At 62.0% G+C, this 17,921-nt stretch overlaps 1 protein-coding gene across 4 annotated transcripts in view; it reads right to left on the bottom strand.

The window, feature by feature from the left end:
• Nucleotides 1–4,061: 4,061 nt before the first annotated feature.
• CELSR1 (cadherin EGF LAG seven-pass G-type receptor 1) overlaps nucleotides 4,062–17,921 on the bottom strand; it is a 147,607-nt gene continuing 133,747 nt past the window's right edge. For 2 of the 4 annotated variants that reach the window (XM_060165217.1, XM_060165216.1), the window contains 11 exons: nucleotides 15,154–15,328; nucleotides 12,114–12,226; nucleotides 11,668–11,747; nucleotides 10,136–10,262; nucleotides 9,295–9,420; nucleotides 8,834–8,928; nucleotides 8,461–8,564; nucleotides 8,050–8,199; nucleotides 7,429–7,659; nucleotides 6,902–7,163; nucleotides 4,062–6,111 (listed from right to left, as the gene is read on the bottom strand). In XM_060165217.1, the coding sequence (XP_060021200.1) occupies nucleotides 6,087–6,111; nucleotides 6,902–7,163; nucleotides 7,429–7,659; nucleotides 8,050–8,199; nucleotides 8,461–8,564; nucleotides 8,834–8,928; nucleotides 9,295–9,420; nucleotides 10,136–10,262; nucleotides 11,668–11,747; nucleotides 12,114–12,226; nucleotides 15,154–15,328 (1,488 nt within the window). In that variant the 3' untranslated portion in view covers nucleotides 4,062–6,086. Of the gene's footprint in view, nucleotides 6,112–6,901; nucleotides 7,164–7,428; nucleotides 8,200–8,460; nucleotides 8,565–8,833; nucleotides 8,929–9,294; nucleotides 9,421–10,135; nucleotides 10,263–11,667; nucleotides 11,748–12,113; nucleotides 12,227–15,153; nucleotides 15,329–15,427; nucleotides 15,466–17,921 lie in introns of those variants that run through there. The other 2 variants (XM_060165218.1, XM_060165219.1) reach the window with 2 other exon arrangements.

Below are 17,921 nucleotides of genomic sequence, written 5' to 3'. Positions count from 1 at the left end.
CGTGTTTTGTGCAGCGCTGAGTGGCAGATGAGAGCACCTTTGGAGCTGGCTTTGGCCGGGGGCATCGTGGGTGGCCGTCGTCCTGCCATGGGCAGTTGAAAGGCCCGCTGGGGAGCCACCGCAGGACTTGGAGGCGGGAGGTTTGGAGACGCTCCACCAGGCCTTCCTGGGGGCGCGGTCAGCTGGGTCAGGTGGGGGTTGGCTCTTCCTGGAAGGGCACACTTCTGCGTGCCCCAGTGCCTCCAGCTTCCCTGCCTTGGCGCGGGTTAGTGCCCTGTCCCGGCTCCCGGTGGGCCCCAGGGTCCCTGGTGCTCTGCTCAGGGGCCCAGCCACCTGCTCCGGTGCCAGGATGGACGAGCCTCAGGCTCTCTCACTGACCTCAGACTCAGCCCTTGCTTGTGCTCCAAGCCAGGCTCCTGTGGAGGCTAGAAGTGTGGCTCCCATCTCCTGTGGGTTAGAAGGTTCTAGAGCAGAGGCAGTGCGGCATGTTCTTCCAGGTGCTATGCTGATGGGGAGCAACTCGGGGGGGGTCACGTGGCCCCCCAAGGCTCAGAAGCCCCTTGTGCTGAGGGGCAGAGCTGCAGGGCCAGCCCTGGGTCAAGTCACCCGGGACGGAGCTCCTGCACCCAGGACGGAGCTCCCTCCCCAGGAAGGGAGGGGCTTGAAGTGGGTGACGGGCACCTGGGCTCCAGAATGTGCGGGGCCTGCGGCCACGGTGAGCACAGGGCTTCCTTCTGGGCAGGAGGGGAGGCCTGCAGAGGGTTTTGAGCAAAGGATCTCTCTGGCCGGTGTGAGGTACAGATGGGAGGGGCCAGGAGAGGACCAGGTGGGCTGTGGAGGTTTGGACGAGAAGGGGGTCCAGATGCCCTTGGTTCTCTAGCGGGTCGAGATGGACCATTCTCGAGCACTGAGTGGTCGCCCTCCTGCACAGCCAGGCTCTGCCACCTGGGGCCGAGGGAGGAGGACGGGAGTCCGGGAACGGACACCACGCTTGGGACTTGCCCCGGGTCTGCGCAGGGGCTGCCGCCTGCCGGGGGGACCAGCCTCAAGCCTGGCACTGCGGCCCTGCCGGCCTGGGGCAGGGGCACGCGGTGGGCTGGGCCCTACAGCCGGCTGAGTGTGACCCTGCGTCAGGGTGACCGAGAGCTGCGCCCACCGCTCCCCCCAACCCCGGCTCAGCGGTGCCCAGTCCTTCGGTGGCACAGATGCCCACTCTGCGGTGGGGGCCGGTGAGGGGCGGGGGGCTGGATCTGGGCTGTGACCCGGGAAGTGGGCAAGCCATGTGGGGAGGAGGACACAGCTCCGTAGGGACTGAGGGTCCCGGCCCCGCCCTGCCCTGGGGCACTCAGCGTCCTCCCTCCAGGCAGAGCTGGAGCCCCTCCCATTCCCCCTTCTCCTGTTTCTGGGCACCCCCCTGGCTCCCTCCTAGCCAAGGCCCCACCCGCAGGGCGCGTCCCCAGGGCGGGGCGTGGGCTGGAGCAGACATGCAGGCACTTCCCACCCCCGCCGAGGGGCTTCCAAGACCGTCTCCGTGATCCAGATGAAGACGTAGGCCCTGTAGGCTGGAGGTGGAGGGCTGGGCGGCTGCTCCAGCGGGGCTGGCCCAGGGAGGTGTTGCCCTGACCCAGCCGGGAGGCTGACCACAGCCCGGCAGGTGCTTTCCACGTCGTGCTGGGCAGAGGGGACCGGACGGGACAGCAGTGCCCCTGGGACACCCAGCCCAGCATGGACGCCGGGGCTGAGACACCGCCTTTGTTCTGCCAGCTCCCAGGGCAGTGTGGAGCCTCCCTGGACTCAGGTTTCCCGGGACCCGCTGCCCTGGGTCTGGGGCTCTTGCGCGGAACCGAGGGCTGAGCTGTGGCCCCCGTCTGGGGAGCCGCCACAGTGGGAGGGGGGGCGGGTGGAGGCAGTCGGCATGGACACAGGCCAGCAGAGCGGAGGCCGCCCTTCTGGCCTCTGGACGGCTCTTCGCGTCCTGCCAGCCCGACGCCAGGCCTCCAGCCACTGGAGGCGGGAGGAGGGAGCACAAGCCTGCCGCTGCCCCTGGGTCACCAGGCCTCACCTGGGCTGCGCCCGTGGCAGTCTCCGGGCCGCAGTACCACCTTCTCTCTGGGGGCACAGCTGACCGACTCTGGGAGGCCTCTGGGCAATGCCTAGCTGTTGGCCAGGGCACACCACTGGGCCTCTCCCAGACTCCAGGGCTGCACTTCCAGGTGGGGAGTGCAGAGGGGCTGGGGTCGGGGTCAAGCCCCGGGGCCTGTCTTCTGCCCACATTCCCGGGCTCCAGCTGCCTTGGTTGCCCATTTCCCCAGAAGCCTTCGCAAGCCCCGGGCCTCCCTGCACCCCCAGTGTCTACAGGGAGGGAGCCTGGAGTGAGGCTACAGCCGCGAGGTGAGGGAGCGCTTACTCTTACAGCTGGAACGGGGGAGGCTTGGGCGTTTCTGTGGCCTGGACGGCATTCAGATGTTCAGTGTTCACGTCCGTGTTTCTGTCTCGATCCCGCGGGTCCTGGAGTGGCCTTGGCTAGGTTGGTATGGAGTGCAATTATTTATGTCCACGGGAGGCCACCCAGGCCCAGCGGACGCACCTGCCCCCTTCAGCGGGGGGCTACTCTCCTCACATGTGTCCCCCGCCTTAAGCAGCACTTCTGGCTTGAGATGGTGGTATTCTATCACGTTCATGACCAGGCACTCTTGACAGGTGAATGTTAGCAGGGGAACGGGAGGGAGCAGAACCTGAGTGGCCTTTGGGGGTGGGGCGTTCATGGGTGGTTTTCCTGTTTTTTTCTCCCAGGCTTGACCTAAGCGTGGCCCCAACCTCTGGAGCTGTGTGGCCAGCACTGGGGCAAGGACTCCAAGAGAGGCCTGGGAAGGGGGAGCCCTGCGGGCTGAGGAGTGTGTGGGAGCCCCTCCCACTGTCTTCTCTTTGCTCCTGCTGATTCTCCCCAAAGGTAGCCCCAGGTGGGTGGAAGTGAGGCAGTGCAGGCAGCTAGAACCCTGGAAGAAACCCATCTTTTTGCATAGAGGAACCAAGAAAAGGGGTGCCAGGAGTAACAGCGTGTGAGGCAAATCCCAGAGAGGAGACAGCGCTGGCGGAGTGGACCCCTCGCTTTCTATATATACTGACAGGCACTGGCTCACCCTGAGTTGGAACAGACCCAAAGCAGCATATGAAAGGCTCTGAGGGCAGAACGGACATAAACCAGTCCAAGTCCTAGACTAACTGAGTGGCAGGTGTACAGAGTGGACCCAAGGCAGCACAGCAAAGTCACAGCCACAGAAGGAGACAGAACTTGTGGTCTGAACCTAATGGGGTTGACCGCCTTCTAAAACAAACAACTGACATCTGCCAGCACATTTTAACAGGACCCTGAGGCTCATGACGTAACATTCAAAAATGTCAATCAAGGATTCAGTTTGAAATTAGCTAGCACACAAGGAACCAGGAAACACAGAGAGAAAAGGAAACAGATTTGCGGCCCCAAGATGACCCAGATGCCAAATTACCAGAGAATTTAAAGCTCCTGTTATCATCATGCTCTGTGAGGTAAACACGAAATTCACGGAAAACTCGAAGTCTTCAGTAGAGAAATAAAATTAATAAAAAGGAACCAAATGGAAATTTTAGAACTTAAAATTACAGTTTTTAAAAAAAAAAATCACTGGACAGGCTCAACAGCAGAATGGAGATGATAGAGGAAAGAATCAGTCAGCCTGAAAGGTGATCACTAGAAATGATCTAACCTGAAGAACAGAGAGAAAAAAAGAGTGAAAACAGATGAACAAAGCCTCAGGAACCAGTTGTGTTCACTGGCGTCCCAGAAGGACAGGAGAGATTGGTGCAGGAAAAAATTTTGAAGTGCGAGGTACAAGGGCCTGGATGAGCAGGAAATGGATAGAAGGTTCCGGAATGGCTCCTGCTCCCCCGGGCTTGTCGGCATCCTGTACATGGTCCCTTTTCCAGGGCTGCCTTAGGAAGGGGCGGCAACAGGGATGCAGGAGTGGGGGGGAAAACCAGACAGCAAAAGTACAAATTCAAAAAAATCTTAATTTATTGTAGACTCTTTCCTCATTTGTGTTGCAATTCCAGTGTTCTGAACATTAATAAATACACATTTGTTTAAAAAAACCTCCAGTGTCTATCTCTCATAAAGTCTTAAGTCACAAAAATAGGTTTACATTTTTCCTGTCTTAATAAAACTGACAGTTGTTTTTTTGGTTAACAGTTCTGATCAAATGAAAAAACTAAATACATCTCAAGGGACAAAGTCCAGTTGCAGAAGACTATGGGACAATACGAAAGTGAAGTGTTCAGACTAAAAAATATTTCCACTTTTTTTTTTACTTAGAAAATGTCTCCTCAATGGTAAACATTTGAAGGTACTATTCTTTTGTATCTTGAAAAGGCCACTCCCCTGCTAAGGCACATTTATAATTCATTCAAGTGTGAGGGCTTTGGGTTCTCATTTCATTTCTGTATGAAGCCTGTGGTCTTAGACCTGAGTATCAGGTATGTTTTCCTCTCAGCCACTAACAATACTCGCATTTTCATCAAAATAATACAGTATGGACATCTTTGCACTTTACTTGATTTTCATCATATTTTATGGTTTCTCGTGTTTGGAGGCAGCTGTGCTGACCGTTTATTTGGGCATCCGACTGAGGAACAAAAGAAACACTGAAATAAGACGTGTCTGAGTAATTCTGGGCCCCGTTCCACAGCCCCTCAGGCCACGCTGTGCTGACTGCCCACAGAGGGAGTCACAGCCGGTCCTTGGTGTGAGTTTCCAAAAAACAGCTTGGTAACTATTGAACAGTGTGCTGAGGCTTTGTCCCTTCTCACAATTGGCCATTTGAAGCAAAATGAAGTAATTGGTCGGACTCTGGGGGTGAGACCCCCGCCTGCCTGGAGCTCCTCGGACTCTAAAAGAGCTAGAAAATTGGCAGGAAGGAATGTGACATCCTGGAAGACCTCATACCTCCGTCTGAATCAGGAACGTGTGAACATTTTACAGTCCCACCGAGAACAGGAGCAGAGGAACAAAGGAATTCCCCACCTGCAGTACCGCTGACCGGGAAGGGGGCCAGGGAGGCCCCGCGGGGCTCAGAGTGGGGCCCACCCCAGCGAAGGGGGCAAGGGATGACCAGTGTGTCGGTCGCGGCCGCGTGCACCTGCATCCCACACTCACTCAGCAGAGCTCCTGGTCCAGCCCCAGATGGCCCTGTCTCGGAGCCACACCCGTCCAGGCAGATGGGAGCTGAGGGCAAGCATCGCAAATGCAAATGTGCTGCACATCCAGGCGGCCACGTGTGATGCCCACGGACTCCTGCCTCTGGGCTGGAAGCAGAACCGGAACCTCTGTCCAGCAGCGCTCCCTACACACTACCCACCTCTGCTTTGCGGGGACACCAGTTGCTGGATGCGTGCCAGACTCCAGGCTGGCTGTGCAATCTTCCTGACGTCAGAAAGAGGGAGCGATCCTCCCACAGATCTCCCAGTATGGACAGAGTCAGTACGAACGCGAAATATACAGAGGTTTTTGCCTTTTCAAAGTTCCATACAAATATACAGCAGTATCTACACCTTTGCAACGAAGGAAAGCGATCTGCTTCAAGACAAGGGCTGCCTTTGCAGAGGGCTGTGGAGCTGCTGGCCCCGGGCCTGCACTGCAGGGAGCTGCCTGCGGCCCCGAGTCCTGGCCAGCCGGCCCGGCGGCTCCTCTCAAGGCCAGCTCTCCTGCTGGGCCCTGTCCCGGCCAGGCCAGCGCACGGTTTTGGCTCTGTCCGCAGTCCGAGGGTTGAGCTGTGCCGGCCCGGGAGTCCACGCCTCCCGTGCCTGTGGCCTTTGGCACTTGTCACGGGTCTAAGGGGCCCTGAGCCTCCGGGGCAGCTCAGCGCTTTGTGTCTGGACCTTCAGTCATGCCAGTCACGGGGCTACCACTGCAGCCCCATGGGGCCCTCGCCACCAGGGCCTGCTTCACTGACAGGGCAGGGAACCCCCCTGGGCTCCAAGGTCCAGGAGCACAACGACACAGCACAGAGGCCTGGGCGGAGCTGATGGGCTTGTCTTCACGGTTTCCTGATGGTTCAAAGTGAAGTTTCGTTACTGCCTCTGCGCGTGGGAAGAAGCCGTCAGGCAGGCGGAGGGTCAGCGAGGACGGCCCCTGCCCCCCGTGAAGCCAGCAGCTGGGCTGGGTCCGAGGTTGTGCAGGGGCAGACCCCCACTCGGGGGGCATGGGGCAGAACCCCCCACTCAGGGGACGGGGTGCCCGGAGGCTCCACGGAGGGCAAGCTCATGCGTGGACACAGCGACACTGGCAGGCAGGGGAGGGGACAATCAACCTGTACCCCCGACGGCCAGGGCCACCCGGAGACCCAGGCCCATCTGAGCGTCCTCCCCAGGGCTGGCCTCGGACGGCGCCCAGAGCACCAAGGCTAGCAAGCCGAGTCAGTCTCTAAGTTTTAGGAAGGTTGTTCTAGAAGACCCGGCTCCCATTCTCCCCACCTCCCGGGGACGTCTGGAGCGGGATCCCAGCTCCGCGACTCTGCGGCCAGGCGCCCCCACCCCCACCCCGCCCCAGCCTCAGTCTCCTTAACCACAAAATGGGGCAGTAATGACCCTGGGCCAAGGAAACTGCTCATAAAACGTTTGGTCCCACATGGTCTCAAGTCCTAGAGCTTCAGGGCTGGACGGGACACAGGGCCTTGACAGGCGTCTGCTGCACCTCCGGCCTCCTGATCCCAAGCAGGGGCCCTCTCCCGGGTGGAAGCCCACCGCAGCCCCCGGGCCTCTGCCTGGGCACGCCTCTGTGCTCGGGGCCTGTCCTCCAGATGGGGGACCACGGGGAGGTTGGCTGGGGGCCACCCCCGCCGTCCCTCCCGCCACGGCCCAGGCTACTCACTCAGAGCCGGAGCCGTGGGCCTGGGCGCTCCCGGCCCGCACGTTCATGGCCACCCCGTTGAGGTGCTCGCGCCCTGGCTCCCGGTGCAGCGTCTTGGCGGGGATGGCGCCGTCGGGGGCGCGGACACCGTCGCTGGAGGCCAGGGAGGACGGCCGCGAGGATGCGGGGCTCTGCTCCCGCTCAGCCAGCTTCTCTCGCAGCCGCGACTTCAGCATTTTCTCCGTCAGTGGCGGCGGGTAGGTGACTTTGTTTTTCAAGATGCCTGGGGGTGGGGTTGGGGGGGGGTCGGGGGGATCGAGAAGGTCACGATCAGGCTGCCTCTGCTGGATGCAGTGGGCTCGGGGAGGGACTGTCATGCAGAGCTGAGCTCTCGGCCACTCCTCTCCCCCTCGGGTCTCACCCCTGCCCCGCCGGGCACCACCCCCGTGCCCCACGGACCCCACCCCCGAACCCCGCGCCTGGGCCTGCCTCCCCCAGGACCAGGGACTTCCCAGCCCCCAGCTCCAGGGACAGTGGGCCCTCGGCACCTTTTCTCTGCTCGGGGAGCTGGCTGGGCGGTGCGGCCGCGGGCCTGGGGCCCCCACTCTCCCGGGCCGGGATGCGCTCGCTGCAGTGGTTGCCCTGCTCGTCCAGGTGCAGCTCCACGCTGACCTTGGTCTCCACCTTCAGGCGGGGCTGCTCGCCCGGTCCCTCACTGTCGCTCCCGGCCAGGCTCTCATCAGGCCAGCCGGCTGGGACGTGGTTGGCCACAGAGTCCACTGAGGCACAAGACAGACCCTCAACATGCAGGGCGGCTGCCTGCTCGGCTCAGCGGGGGCGTGTCCCGAGCGGCGCTGACCCACGGTCCCCGACCCGCAGGCCTGGCAGGGCCGCGCCATCCAGGTGGGGACACCGAGGCTGAGAGGGAAGGTCCTGGGGTGGGATCCCAGCCTCAAGCCCCCCCCCCCATCCCCACACCCGGGAGCGTCGTGCTCCCTGCAGCAGTGGGGTTAGGAGTCCTGGCTGTGAGGGTCCCACAGAGACCCCTGAGACGTCACCTGTGCTCTGCGGACGGTGAGCTGGGGGCTGTCCTTCCTGCCGCCGCAGCCCCGTCCCAGGGGCAGGCGGCCACGGCTGAGGGCCGCTCTGCAGCCAGCGGGCTCACTCACCTTTGGGGGTGCTGTGCACGGGGCCCTGGGCCGGGTCCCATCTGTCCTCAGCCGCGACCCCGTCGTCCTCGCTGTCGGAGGAGCGTGAGGAAGCGTAAGAGCTGCTCTGCTCATCCAGGGACAGCTCGCTGTCCGAGTCCGAGTCGTGGCCTGCAGGGCAGGCGGGAGGGACAGGGCTCAGGCGGGGGCGGGGTGCTTCCTGCAGACTGGGGCCACCTGGGCCCGGGCACGGGAGGGCACTGGGTGCCCGCTGACCCTCCCAGTGTGCGGTGGCCACCTCTTCAAGGCTGTACGTTCTCCGGTGACCGAGGGGCCCACGGGGCAGCCGAGAGCCAGCAGGAAGCTCTCGCCATGACCCCCGGGAGGGAGACGCGCAGGCTGACGGGAGACCGCGCCCCAGGGGACACGTACCATGGGGCTTCTTGGTGCTCCTGGGTACAAAGGACGCGTCTGGCTCCCCGTGGCCGCCCCGCGCCGGCCCAGAGGACACGCTGAGCTTCTGGCCCCCTTTGTCCCTGGAGAGAGTAGAGGTGGGTGGGCTCAGCGTTGTTGCTCTGGGGGATGCATGACCGGCCCCCCGCCATCACCCAGCGCCTTCTGCGTGTGCCAGGGCAGCCACACTGGGCTCTGCGGGGTTCTCTGCCACGAGACTCCCGGAGCACACGGATAAACACACGTGGACTCAAACAGCAGGGCACATAGCTCGGGGCGGAGGCGGCAAAGCCCACGTTTGCTCGGAGAGCTTCCCCCCACGGCCACAGCAGGGGCGCCGGCCCGGCCTGACCTGATGGTGCTGTCCAGCGAGGCGGTGGACTCGCCCAGGGCCGTGCGGAACACGTCGGGCTCCTCGCCGTACGTGTTGTTGCAGTTGAGGGAGCGCTGGGGGAAGGGGGCTGGTTATCGTCTGAGCAGAGGCCACCAGGGCGCAGAGGGTGGCTCGGTCCCCACCACAAGCCCCCGTGCAGCACCCTGACCGTGCCCCTGCCGGGAACAGGGCACAGCGGCCTGGTGGCAGCTCCCACCGGCCCTGCTTCTAGACAGGATCCCCGCCGGCCATGGCGGGGGAAGAGGCTGTGAGCTGGACAGACCCCACCCCGTCGACTCGGCTCGCTCCCGGGGCTGCAGGGAAGGCTGGATGCCACACTCCGGGGACAGATCTGTGATGCCCCCTTTTGTGGGGGACGCGAGACCAAGGGGCTGTGTCTGATGCTGGTCCAGGCCCTGGCATCCCCGGGAGCCTCCTACCGTCAGCAGGGTGGCCCTCGTGGTGGCTGAGTCGTCGGGGTACGGCTTCTTCCCAGCGAGCACACCCTTCAGGTGTTTCCGGACCTCTCTGTTGAACACGCAGTGGAGCAAGAGGACGGCGAGGCCCTGCAGAGGAGGGGGCAGGTCAGCGCCGGGCTTGGCCCCCATAGAGAAGCCAGGGCCCTGCCGCTGCCTCACCGCCCACCTGCCTGCCCAGAGGATGCACGGAGCATAGCTCAGCCACGTGGAGCTGACGGTGCCCAGGGCCGCCGCGGCTGCAGACGCCCACCATGGCCCACGCCCGTCCTCCCTGCCCCGGGGGCTTCCAATTTCTCCAGGTCGGGGGCCTGGTCAGGGCAGCCCACACGCCCGGTGCCTGGAGGACCCCTTCCCAGGCCCCAGCCCCCGGGCCATCTGGATCCCCAATGTTGCATCATTAATCAGGGTCCACGGTGTGGACAGTAAGTGGCCAGCATCCTCCTGGGGACACAGTGGGATTTATCCTGGCCGGGGAGGGGGTGAGCAGAGGACTGCGTCCCGACAGACACACAGGAGGCCATGGAATGGGGGTCCCTGGGAGGGCTCGGGGCAGAGCTGCCTTTGGAGCAACAGGCGCCTTTTTTTCGGTGGCAGGACCACGAGGCTTCACCATAACCCCTAACAAACTGCGCCGACACCGGAAGGACAGCCACGGTGCAGCCCCGTGTGTCCAGAGAGCGAGAACACAGCCCGGACGCCAGGTCAAGGATCTCCCCGGGGACCCTCTCGGGGCCACTCGGGGTTGGGGCATTTCAGACAGGTGACCCCTGGGCCCCGCCAGATCGTTCTGACAGCCACCCACCTGTAAGCAGCTGAAGACGGCAAAGAGGTAGCGGAAGGTGAGCGCGTCGCTGTTCACGGCCAGCAGCCCCAGAAGCCAGGTGGCGCTGATGAGCAGCAGCAGGAAGAAGGCCGTCCTCACGAGGGAACTGCGGGGGCGGGGGCGGGACAGGGGCATGGCTGCAGCGTCCATCCCCCACCCTCTTTCCTTCCCACACCCTTTCGAAGCATCCACCATGAGGCAGCCCCTGGCTCACACAGGGGAAAAGACAGCTTAGTGGGGAGCAGTTAAAAAGCAAACAGGTAAATAGGAAACTAGGAGCCAAGGCTGGTACACGGGCTGCACCCACAAGGACTCCGGGAAGCCTGGTGCACGGCCCGGAAGGTACGTGGACCCAGAGGAGGTGCGTGGCGAGAAGGTGTCAGGCCCGCCGTGCAGGCTCCTAGCAAGGGCTTCCTGCTCTCTGCCTCGGTCTCCCCAGCCGAAGGGGAACGGATGGTGACGTGCATCCCTGGTGGGGTCGTGGGGTGCTGGAGGGAACTGCGTGTGCTAACGTGAGGCAAGGGCTGAAAAAGGTAGGTCTGGGGCGGGGAGGAAGCGGACGACGGTGGAACAGGCTGGACCCCGACTCCGCGTCCCCTGCCCGCGGTCTCTGCTCCTCCGTGGCCTTTTCAGACTCTGCTCTCCCGTGGGCCGGGTGGACCGGCACCTTCTGCGGCCCCTCAGCCCCTCCTCACACATCCTCCCTTCCCTGGCCCCCCAGCTCGGGCCACCCGGCCCAGTGGACACCCTTGTCCTCCCCTCCCCTGACCCCCTCGTGGCTCCCGGACTCATGCTGAGCTCTCCCGAAGCTGCCCTGCCTGCCTCCCGCAAGGCTTTTCTGTGGGTCCCCTGCTCTCTCCCAACCTGAAAACATGGGAGGCCCCCTCTCTGTTGGGCCCCATCCTCCTGCGCTGCACCCTCTCGCTGGGCGAGCTCCTCCACTCCTGTGGTGTCAGCATCACTGTCACCACCAACCCAGAAAGTTCCATCCCCCACCCCCACCCTGTCTGACTCCAGGGAGTGTCCAGGCGTCCTGGCACCTCCCCCCACCCGGCTGTCAGCATCCCCCTCCTCCTGCCGGTCCAGGCGAGGACACCCAGGCGTCAGTCACTGCTACCCCCTCTCCCCTCAGTGACTCCACCACAAACCCCGTGGGTCCTACATCCTAAACATCTCTCCCTCCCTGGTCCAGGCTGCCACCCCGGCCGGCCACCTGCCCCAGTCCCCCTGTGGTCAGCTTCTCTCGCTTTTCTCCACGATGTCCAGCTGTCCCCCGAGAGATCCAGACTCCGCTCGGCACAGCCCAGACACGTCCAGACACGGCTGGCCTCTCCCCACTGCGGCCTGTTGATTCCCCACTGACGTGGCTGCCATGACGCCCTGGACCGGCCCGGAAAACCAGCAGCTGACCGGCCCGGTGACGGGCACTTTCATGGGGACAGGCAGGGGTGTTGGGTGGGGCTGGCCCCAAGTCAGGTCCCACCCACTGGCCGCGTTAGGCAACAACTTACACGACCCGTTTTCTCTCATAATAATGGCGCTTCCTTTGGCAGGAGACCTTTGCAGACAGGACAAAAATGACTGTGTTGACCTGAAAACAAACCAAACAGAGAAACCTAAAGTCCAGTGGCCGCTCCATTGTACTGTCACTAGAGACCTTCAAAAGCCAAAGGCTTCTGAGGGTCTTCAGCCCACATCTCGGGAGGTGCCTCTGGGATGAGGCCTCAGAGCCCAGGAGCCCGCTGGAGGTGGACGCGGACCTGGACCAGATCCCAGCACCCACGGGTCTGAGGACAAGGCTTTATCACCGTGCAGTCAGCCCTTCCTGTCCGCCCAGATGCTCAGCGGAGCTGGTAACCCATCGGCCCCAAACACCCTTCAAGCCAGCGTACCCAAGGGGCACCCGGCCTCCCACGACCCTGATAATCAGGGGTTCTGAGAAGCCCCCGGCACTCACGACGATCACGGTTCCGATGGGCCCCGCAAAGCTCCAGATCAGGGTGTCACGAAGGGACAGCCAGCAGAAGTCCGGGTTTCCGTAGCCCTGGGGGTCCAGGCCCACCGCAAGTCCTGGACAACAGGGAGGAGAAGAGTGAGGGCCACCCCGATGGGGGGGTGGCCACAACAGGGTGTTCCCAGACCCCAGGCAGGACCCGGGGCCCCCGGCATGGCGCTCAGAGGGAAGGGCGGGGAACCCGAGATAAACAGCCGGGAAATGACAAAGGCCCAGGTCCCCTCCCAGCAAAGGCCGGTCACAGGCCCACCATGGCCACGACCTGCTCGCGGATTCACCCCAGAGGTGGGGAGCCCACCTGGGCCAGGGCTGCTGACGGAGATGGGAGAGAGACAGAAGACGGAGGTGATGGGACCCGCCAGGACCAGCCACGAAGCACGATGGGGATGCCCTGATTGCTGGGCCACGTGGAAGCCAGGACATGGCCATGGACCACAGGTGCAAGGACCTGAGGGCAGGCACATGCCACACACGCCACACTCACGTGCGTGCACAGAGCACACACGCCACACACACACATATACGCACATGCACATACCCCAGGAAGGGCTCACCACTCCAAGGTGCTAGGCAAATGAGGAGTTTCCTATGTTTTCCAAGCCACAGCCATGGTTTCTAACCATGTCATAAGCTAGAGCAGGACTTGCCCTTACAGAACCGTCAAGGTGAAGTCTGGAGTGGCTTCTCCAACACAGACCTTGCTTAGGACAAAGAAGCAGCCCACTCCGCGCCATGGCCTCCCCGGACCTGGCCTGGACTGTTCCACAGGCCACACTCCCTTGCTTAAGCCCTAAAGGGTCAAGTCTCCCCACCGACTGCTCAAAACCCTACAATGGCTTCCCACTGCCCTCAGGAGACGGACACGGGTATTTCCGCAGCCTTCTAGGCCCTTTGTGGCGTGGCCACGGCCACACTCCAGACCACGTGGCACCCCCCACTCCACCGCAGCCCAGCCTCAGGTCAGTCCCCAACCAGCCTTCCTCCACTCAGGTCTTGCACATGCGGAGCCCTGAAGGCACACCCCCCAGCACAGCAGCCTGGTTCCTGCGAGCCCTCCAGTGTAAAGAGTGCTTCCTCCAGGAAGCCTTCCTGGCCTGCCCCCCACCCCACCCCCAGATGAGAGCAGGTCTCATCCTCCCCCGTCCCCTGGCTCTGAGCCCACCCCTCAGTGCAGGGTCTGTGGATGAGCCTAGAGTCACGTTCGCCATCACTTAATGCCCGTCTTCCCTGGACGGACGACTCCTGGAAGACACAGGCTTTGCCGTTCTCACTCACTGCTCTGATCCCGGGCCTAGAACGGAGCGCCGCACAGAAGAGGCCCGCCCTGAATGAACGAATGAAGGAGTGTGCGAATGCTCCCACGTTCTTGGGCAACTGAGACTTGGTGAGGGTTAAGGGAAGCACATGGGGAGGTGGCCTCAGGCCCCCATCCCCCGCGCCCCCCAGATCCCAAAGGCCCGGCTGGGTCAGGCCCCACATCTGAGACAAGGGCTGTCCCCGTGCAGGGTCCCATGGAGACGCTCTGCTCCATCCAGCCCCGTCGGGAGGGGCTGCCCCAGGTGACCACACAGGTGGAGATGGAACAGGCTACAGTATAGACCAGGAACCACACTCTGAGTTTACTGGGGCACAGACAAGCAGACAGCAAACTTTAACTTTTCCTTTGTAAAATAAGCAAATTGGCAAATGATCCTGACCTGACTTCCTCGTTTCTCTTCATAGAATTTGATGTAAATAAAATCCGATGTTCTGGTTTCTGAGATTAACTTGCTAATTAAAAAAAAAACCCAAATAACAACAGAGGCTCTGGGCAGACTGAAGATGAAATTAAAGTTGAGTGTCCTGAGTGTCCAAGCACGACCAGGTCCTTGCTTCAGGGGGTTAGTAGATGGGCACTGGGGGGACCCCCGAAACCAGCTGCTCCCAGCCCTCATTCTTCCTGGTCTTTGGGGCTCAGGAACCACCTGAATTAGCACCTTTCTCACAAGCTGACCAGAAACAGCATGGAAACACGCGACGTAGTGTGTCTGCTGTGTTCAGTCTTTGCGTCAAGAGGAGGTGGCTGCCGGTGAGAGAGGCTCCCACTGCCCCCCTCAGCAGCCCTGGATGGAGGTGACAACGGTCATTCAGGGTCCCTGGGAGCCCAGGGAGAGGAGTCACAACGGGACAGCCCGGTGCCCAGACTGGGTGGGAGCAGAGTGGCCTCAGGCCTCAGCTGGTGATGCTACCGTGGAAACCAGGGTTGCTGCTGGGCAGAGCCCTGGGGCGGCATCTGCCCCTTCTCCCACTGCCTCTAGCCTCGGACTTCGTGTCTGGATCCCTGGAACCCAGGGACTGCTGAGGAGAGAGGGTGCCGCTCTCCCTCTGTGAACGCAAGAGGGGATCTTTCCCCATAGGAAGCAAATCTGACCTCCTCATATTTAGTGAAAAGTGTGCTGAGAAGTGCTGCTGTCTGTTCATTCATGAACTCATTCTTTCATCCATCGATCCATCCACCCACCCAGCTACCCACCCATCCACCATCCGTCCGTTCGTCCATCTACCATCCATCCATTTATCCCTCCATCCAACCAGCTACCTACCTACCCACCTGTCCACCCACCCATCCACCCATCTCTCCATCCATCCATCCACTCACCTATCCATCCACCCATCCATCCACAAAGCGGGCAGACAAGGGAGCGTTTGTCTGTTAGATGCCACAGGCAAACCCTGAACAGGCCTGGGCCCAGGTCTCAAGGAGCTCACACCTGATGGGAGACGCATCCCTCACTGATGATGACGCTCGTGGGAGCAGATGTGGGTGCAGGTGCCCCTCCTCTGCTGAGTGCCCAGGAGGAGGCCAGAGAGTTCCGCCACCTGCACCCAGGGGCGCTGGTTTACCTGACGTGGCTTCCTGCATCCGCAGTGCCACGCGGGTCCCCCGAGTGGTGGTCGGTCCCCAGCCCGGGCCCCCTGGCGGGGCTGCTCTGCGCATCCTCACCTGTGACGATGGCTGGGATGCCCCAGCCCACGACGTAGTAGAACCTCATGGGCCCGGCGTCGATGTTGCGCACCTCGGTCAGCATGCGGTGGATGTGCAGGCTCTCCACGAAGGTCCAGGCGAAGGTGCTCATGTACACGTAGTGCAGGAGAATGGCGATCACCGTGCACAGGAACTGCGGGGAGAGGCAGCCGCTCAGCGAAGCCCGCCGGCCCACGGCCCTGCACCACGGACTGAGGGCCGGATGGCGCGGAGATAGGGGCGGGGGACACACCCAGTTGGGCCACTTTGCAAACGTGAGGGCACGCAGGTCTGAAAAAGGAAATCGAGTCAGTTGTTTTTCCCCATTTGATTCACCCAGGAGCGGCTGAGTGTCAACAGTCCCAAGCGTCTCAGGCTCCTGATGCGGAACGCAGGACACGGAGTGAGGCACCTGGGGGCCCTGGGGACCCCCCAACCTGGATCGGCGCCAGGCGTGAGCATAACCCAGGGCCGGCAGGTTGGCCGAGCCTCTAGTGTTTTCATCAGAAGCTAGAAATTTGTATTTTCAGGTCACGGCTCCAAATTTTTAAATGTTGGCATTTCATTTAAAGTTAGAAAAAGAATATCATGGAGGCAGGCTGCTCAGGCTGTGGCCCCTGACCGTGACCGTGGCCTTCACCCACCACCCCAGCCCTCGTGCGGGTCTCTGAGGTCCAGCGGATGCGGCCAGCGGGAGGGAGGAGCCTCGGGCCTCGTGACCTCGCCCTCACATGAAAACAAGGTCATCGCACCTGCGCTGATTTGACGGAGCCTCTACCTTCCGCGGAAGAAAACAGGGATGAGAGCGTTTGTTCTGTTTCTGTCCCCGTGGGTCTGTGTCTGGCCAGTGGCTGAGTGCCAGGGAGTGAAAGTCAACCTCCACAGGGCAGTTGAGGGTCAGCTTCCCGGCCTCTGGGGGCCTTGGTGACCCAGCCCTGAGTCCCTGGACACCGAAGGTGGTGCGAGAACATGAGGAAGGCGGTGGTGGAGGGCTGGGGACACTGTGGGACCCTGGGCTTCCAGCCTGAGGCCATCAGTGCAAATCCAGTCCCAAGTGCTCCGGGATGGAACTTCAAGACCTCCACCTTGGGCCAGAGCAGCCTCACCGGGTCCTCCTGAGAGGGGCTGGCTGCCCGTCCAGGATTCCCAAGGTCCACCTGCTGGGAGGTGCGGGCAGGCTCCCCTCCAGGTCCCAGGAAGCTGGACTGGCAGGGGAGGAGAGAGAGGACATGGGGAGGGGGAGGAGAAAGTCCCTGGCCACGCCCACGGCGGGGCTACACCCTGAAACATCCTGTCCAATCCTGGCTGCTATCGTGGCAGCCCGACCTCCCGGGCTCTCAGTGCCTGAGCCGACCGACCGACACCCCAACAGACAGGCGCGTAGGAGACAGAGGGCCACCGCCTGACTCGTGCAGAGGCCTCCGCTCAGTCCCAGGGCAGCGCACCCGCGGGGGCGCCCCAGAGCCCAGGCTTGCTGGGAACACAAGTGCCACCTGCGGCTAAGACCACCTTGACGGGCCGAGTTCTCTCCAGAAACAAAGCCCCGGAGATGCGGGAGGGAACCATGTTAGCATTAATATTTGCCCAATACAGCACAAAGCAGGAACTCAAGCAGACATGCCCTCTGCCTCAGATGCTGGACAGGAAACGGGGGTCCGCACTTAGCAACGGGCAAAGCGGTCAGCCTGGCCGCGGAGGGGGAGCCTGGGGCTGCGGTACCCCACGCCAAGCCCCAGCCGCCCCTGTGCAAAGCACCGTTGGCTCAGCAGAAGGAAGAAGGGTGAGGAGGCTGGCGTGTTGCCTTAAATAATGTGAAAAGTAAACCCACAAAACCACCTTTGGAAAAAAAAAAAAGTGTCAGAAATTGACATTCTAAAATGTAATGGGGCCGTACGTGCAGGGACTTCGGCACCGAAGGTACCACCTTTTCCAGAAACAGAACAAACACTAAGGCACAATAAATCATTTCAACCTGCCAGTGATCTGGGAGATGAAAAACCTCACCCAGAGATGGGATTGTGAGTTTACAGAACACCCATCAAAACCAGGCGCGGTGCCAAAGCCCCAGAATTATGTGCACGGCATTCCTCCTCCCTCTCTTCCTGCTCACCAGTGCATGGAGGCTGCAAAGCTCTCCTTGCAGGCGGCGATGAGTCAGTGCTTGAAACCAGTGAGGGACTGCCTCTGCGCATGTCACGCGGCATTTAGTTGTAAGGAGTGGCCTGTCACCGGCTCTCCGTCCCTCTGTTCAGACCACTCAGAGGCACCTTGAAGGGTTCTGCACTGAGTCACACAGCCCCTACCCCCCAGGACATGCAGGCAGGGGAGGGGCGCTGAGCCTGGCGGGTGCAGAGGGGCGGCCCAGCCTCTCCAGCGCCCCGCCTGCCCTGGGAGCCCGACACTCGCTCACGGTCCGTCCCCCTGGCCAGGCCCGGGGCTCCCCGTGTCCACGCTGCTGAGCCGCCAAGGTCATCACGCAAACCTCTCAAGGTTGTCTGCCTGGATGCCCTGCCTCTCTCCCTAGCGCCAGCCTCCGGAGGGGCCCCCTGCCTGCACTAACCGAGGAGGGAGAGCTCCAGGCTGCAAGGGGCCCTGGCCGGCGAGCCAGAAATGCCATCCGGGTCTCTACTCCACGTGTCCCTCTCCGGCTGTCCATTCCCACAGACACGTGTCCTCTTCACGTGCGGGCGGCCTCCCCAGCTCAGCTCTGCACTCGCCTCAGCCCGCAGGGGATGGGTGTGTCCAGC

The sequence above is a fragment of the Lagenorhynchus albirostris genome, chromosome 11, assembly GCF_949774975.1.
Source record: "Lagenorhynchus albirostris chromosome 11, mLagAlb1.1, whole genome shotgun sequence".
In the NCBI taxonomy this organism is placed as follows: Eukaryota; Metazoa; Chordata; class Mammalia; order Artiodactyla; family Delphinidae; genus Lagenorhynchus; species Lagenorhynchus albirostris.
The sequence above is the reverse complement of the archived record's forward strand: the minus strand, read 5'-3'. Positions and strand labels throughout refer to the sequence as shown.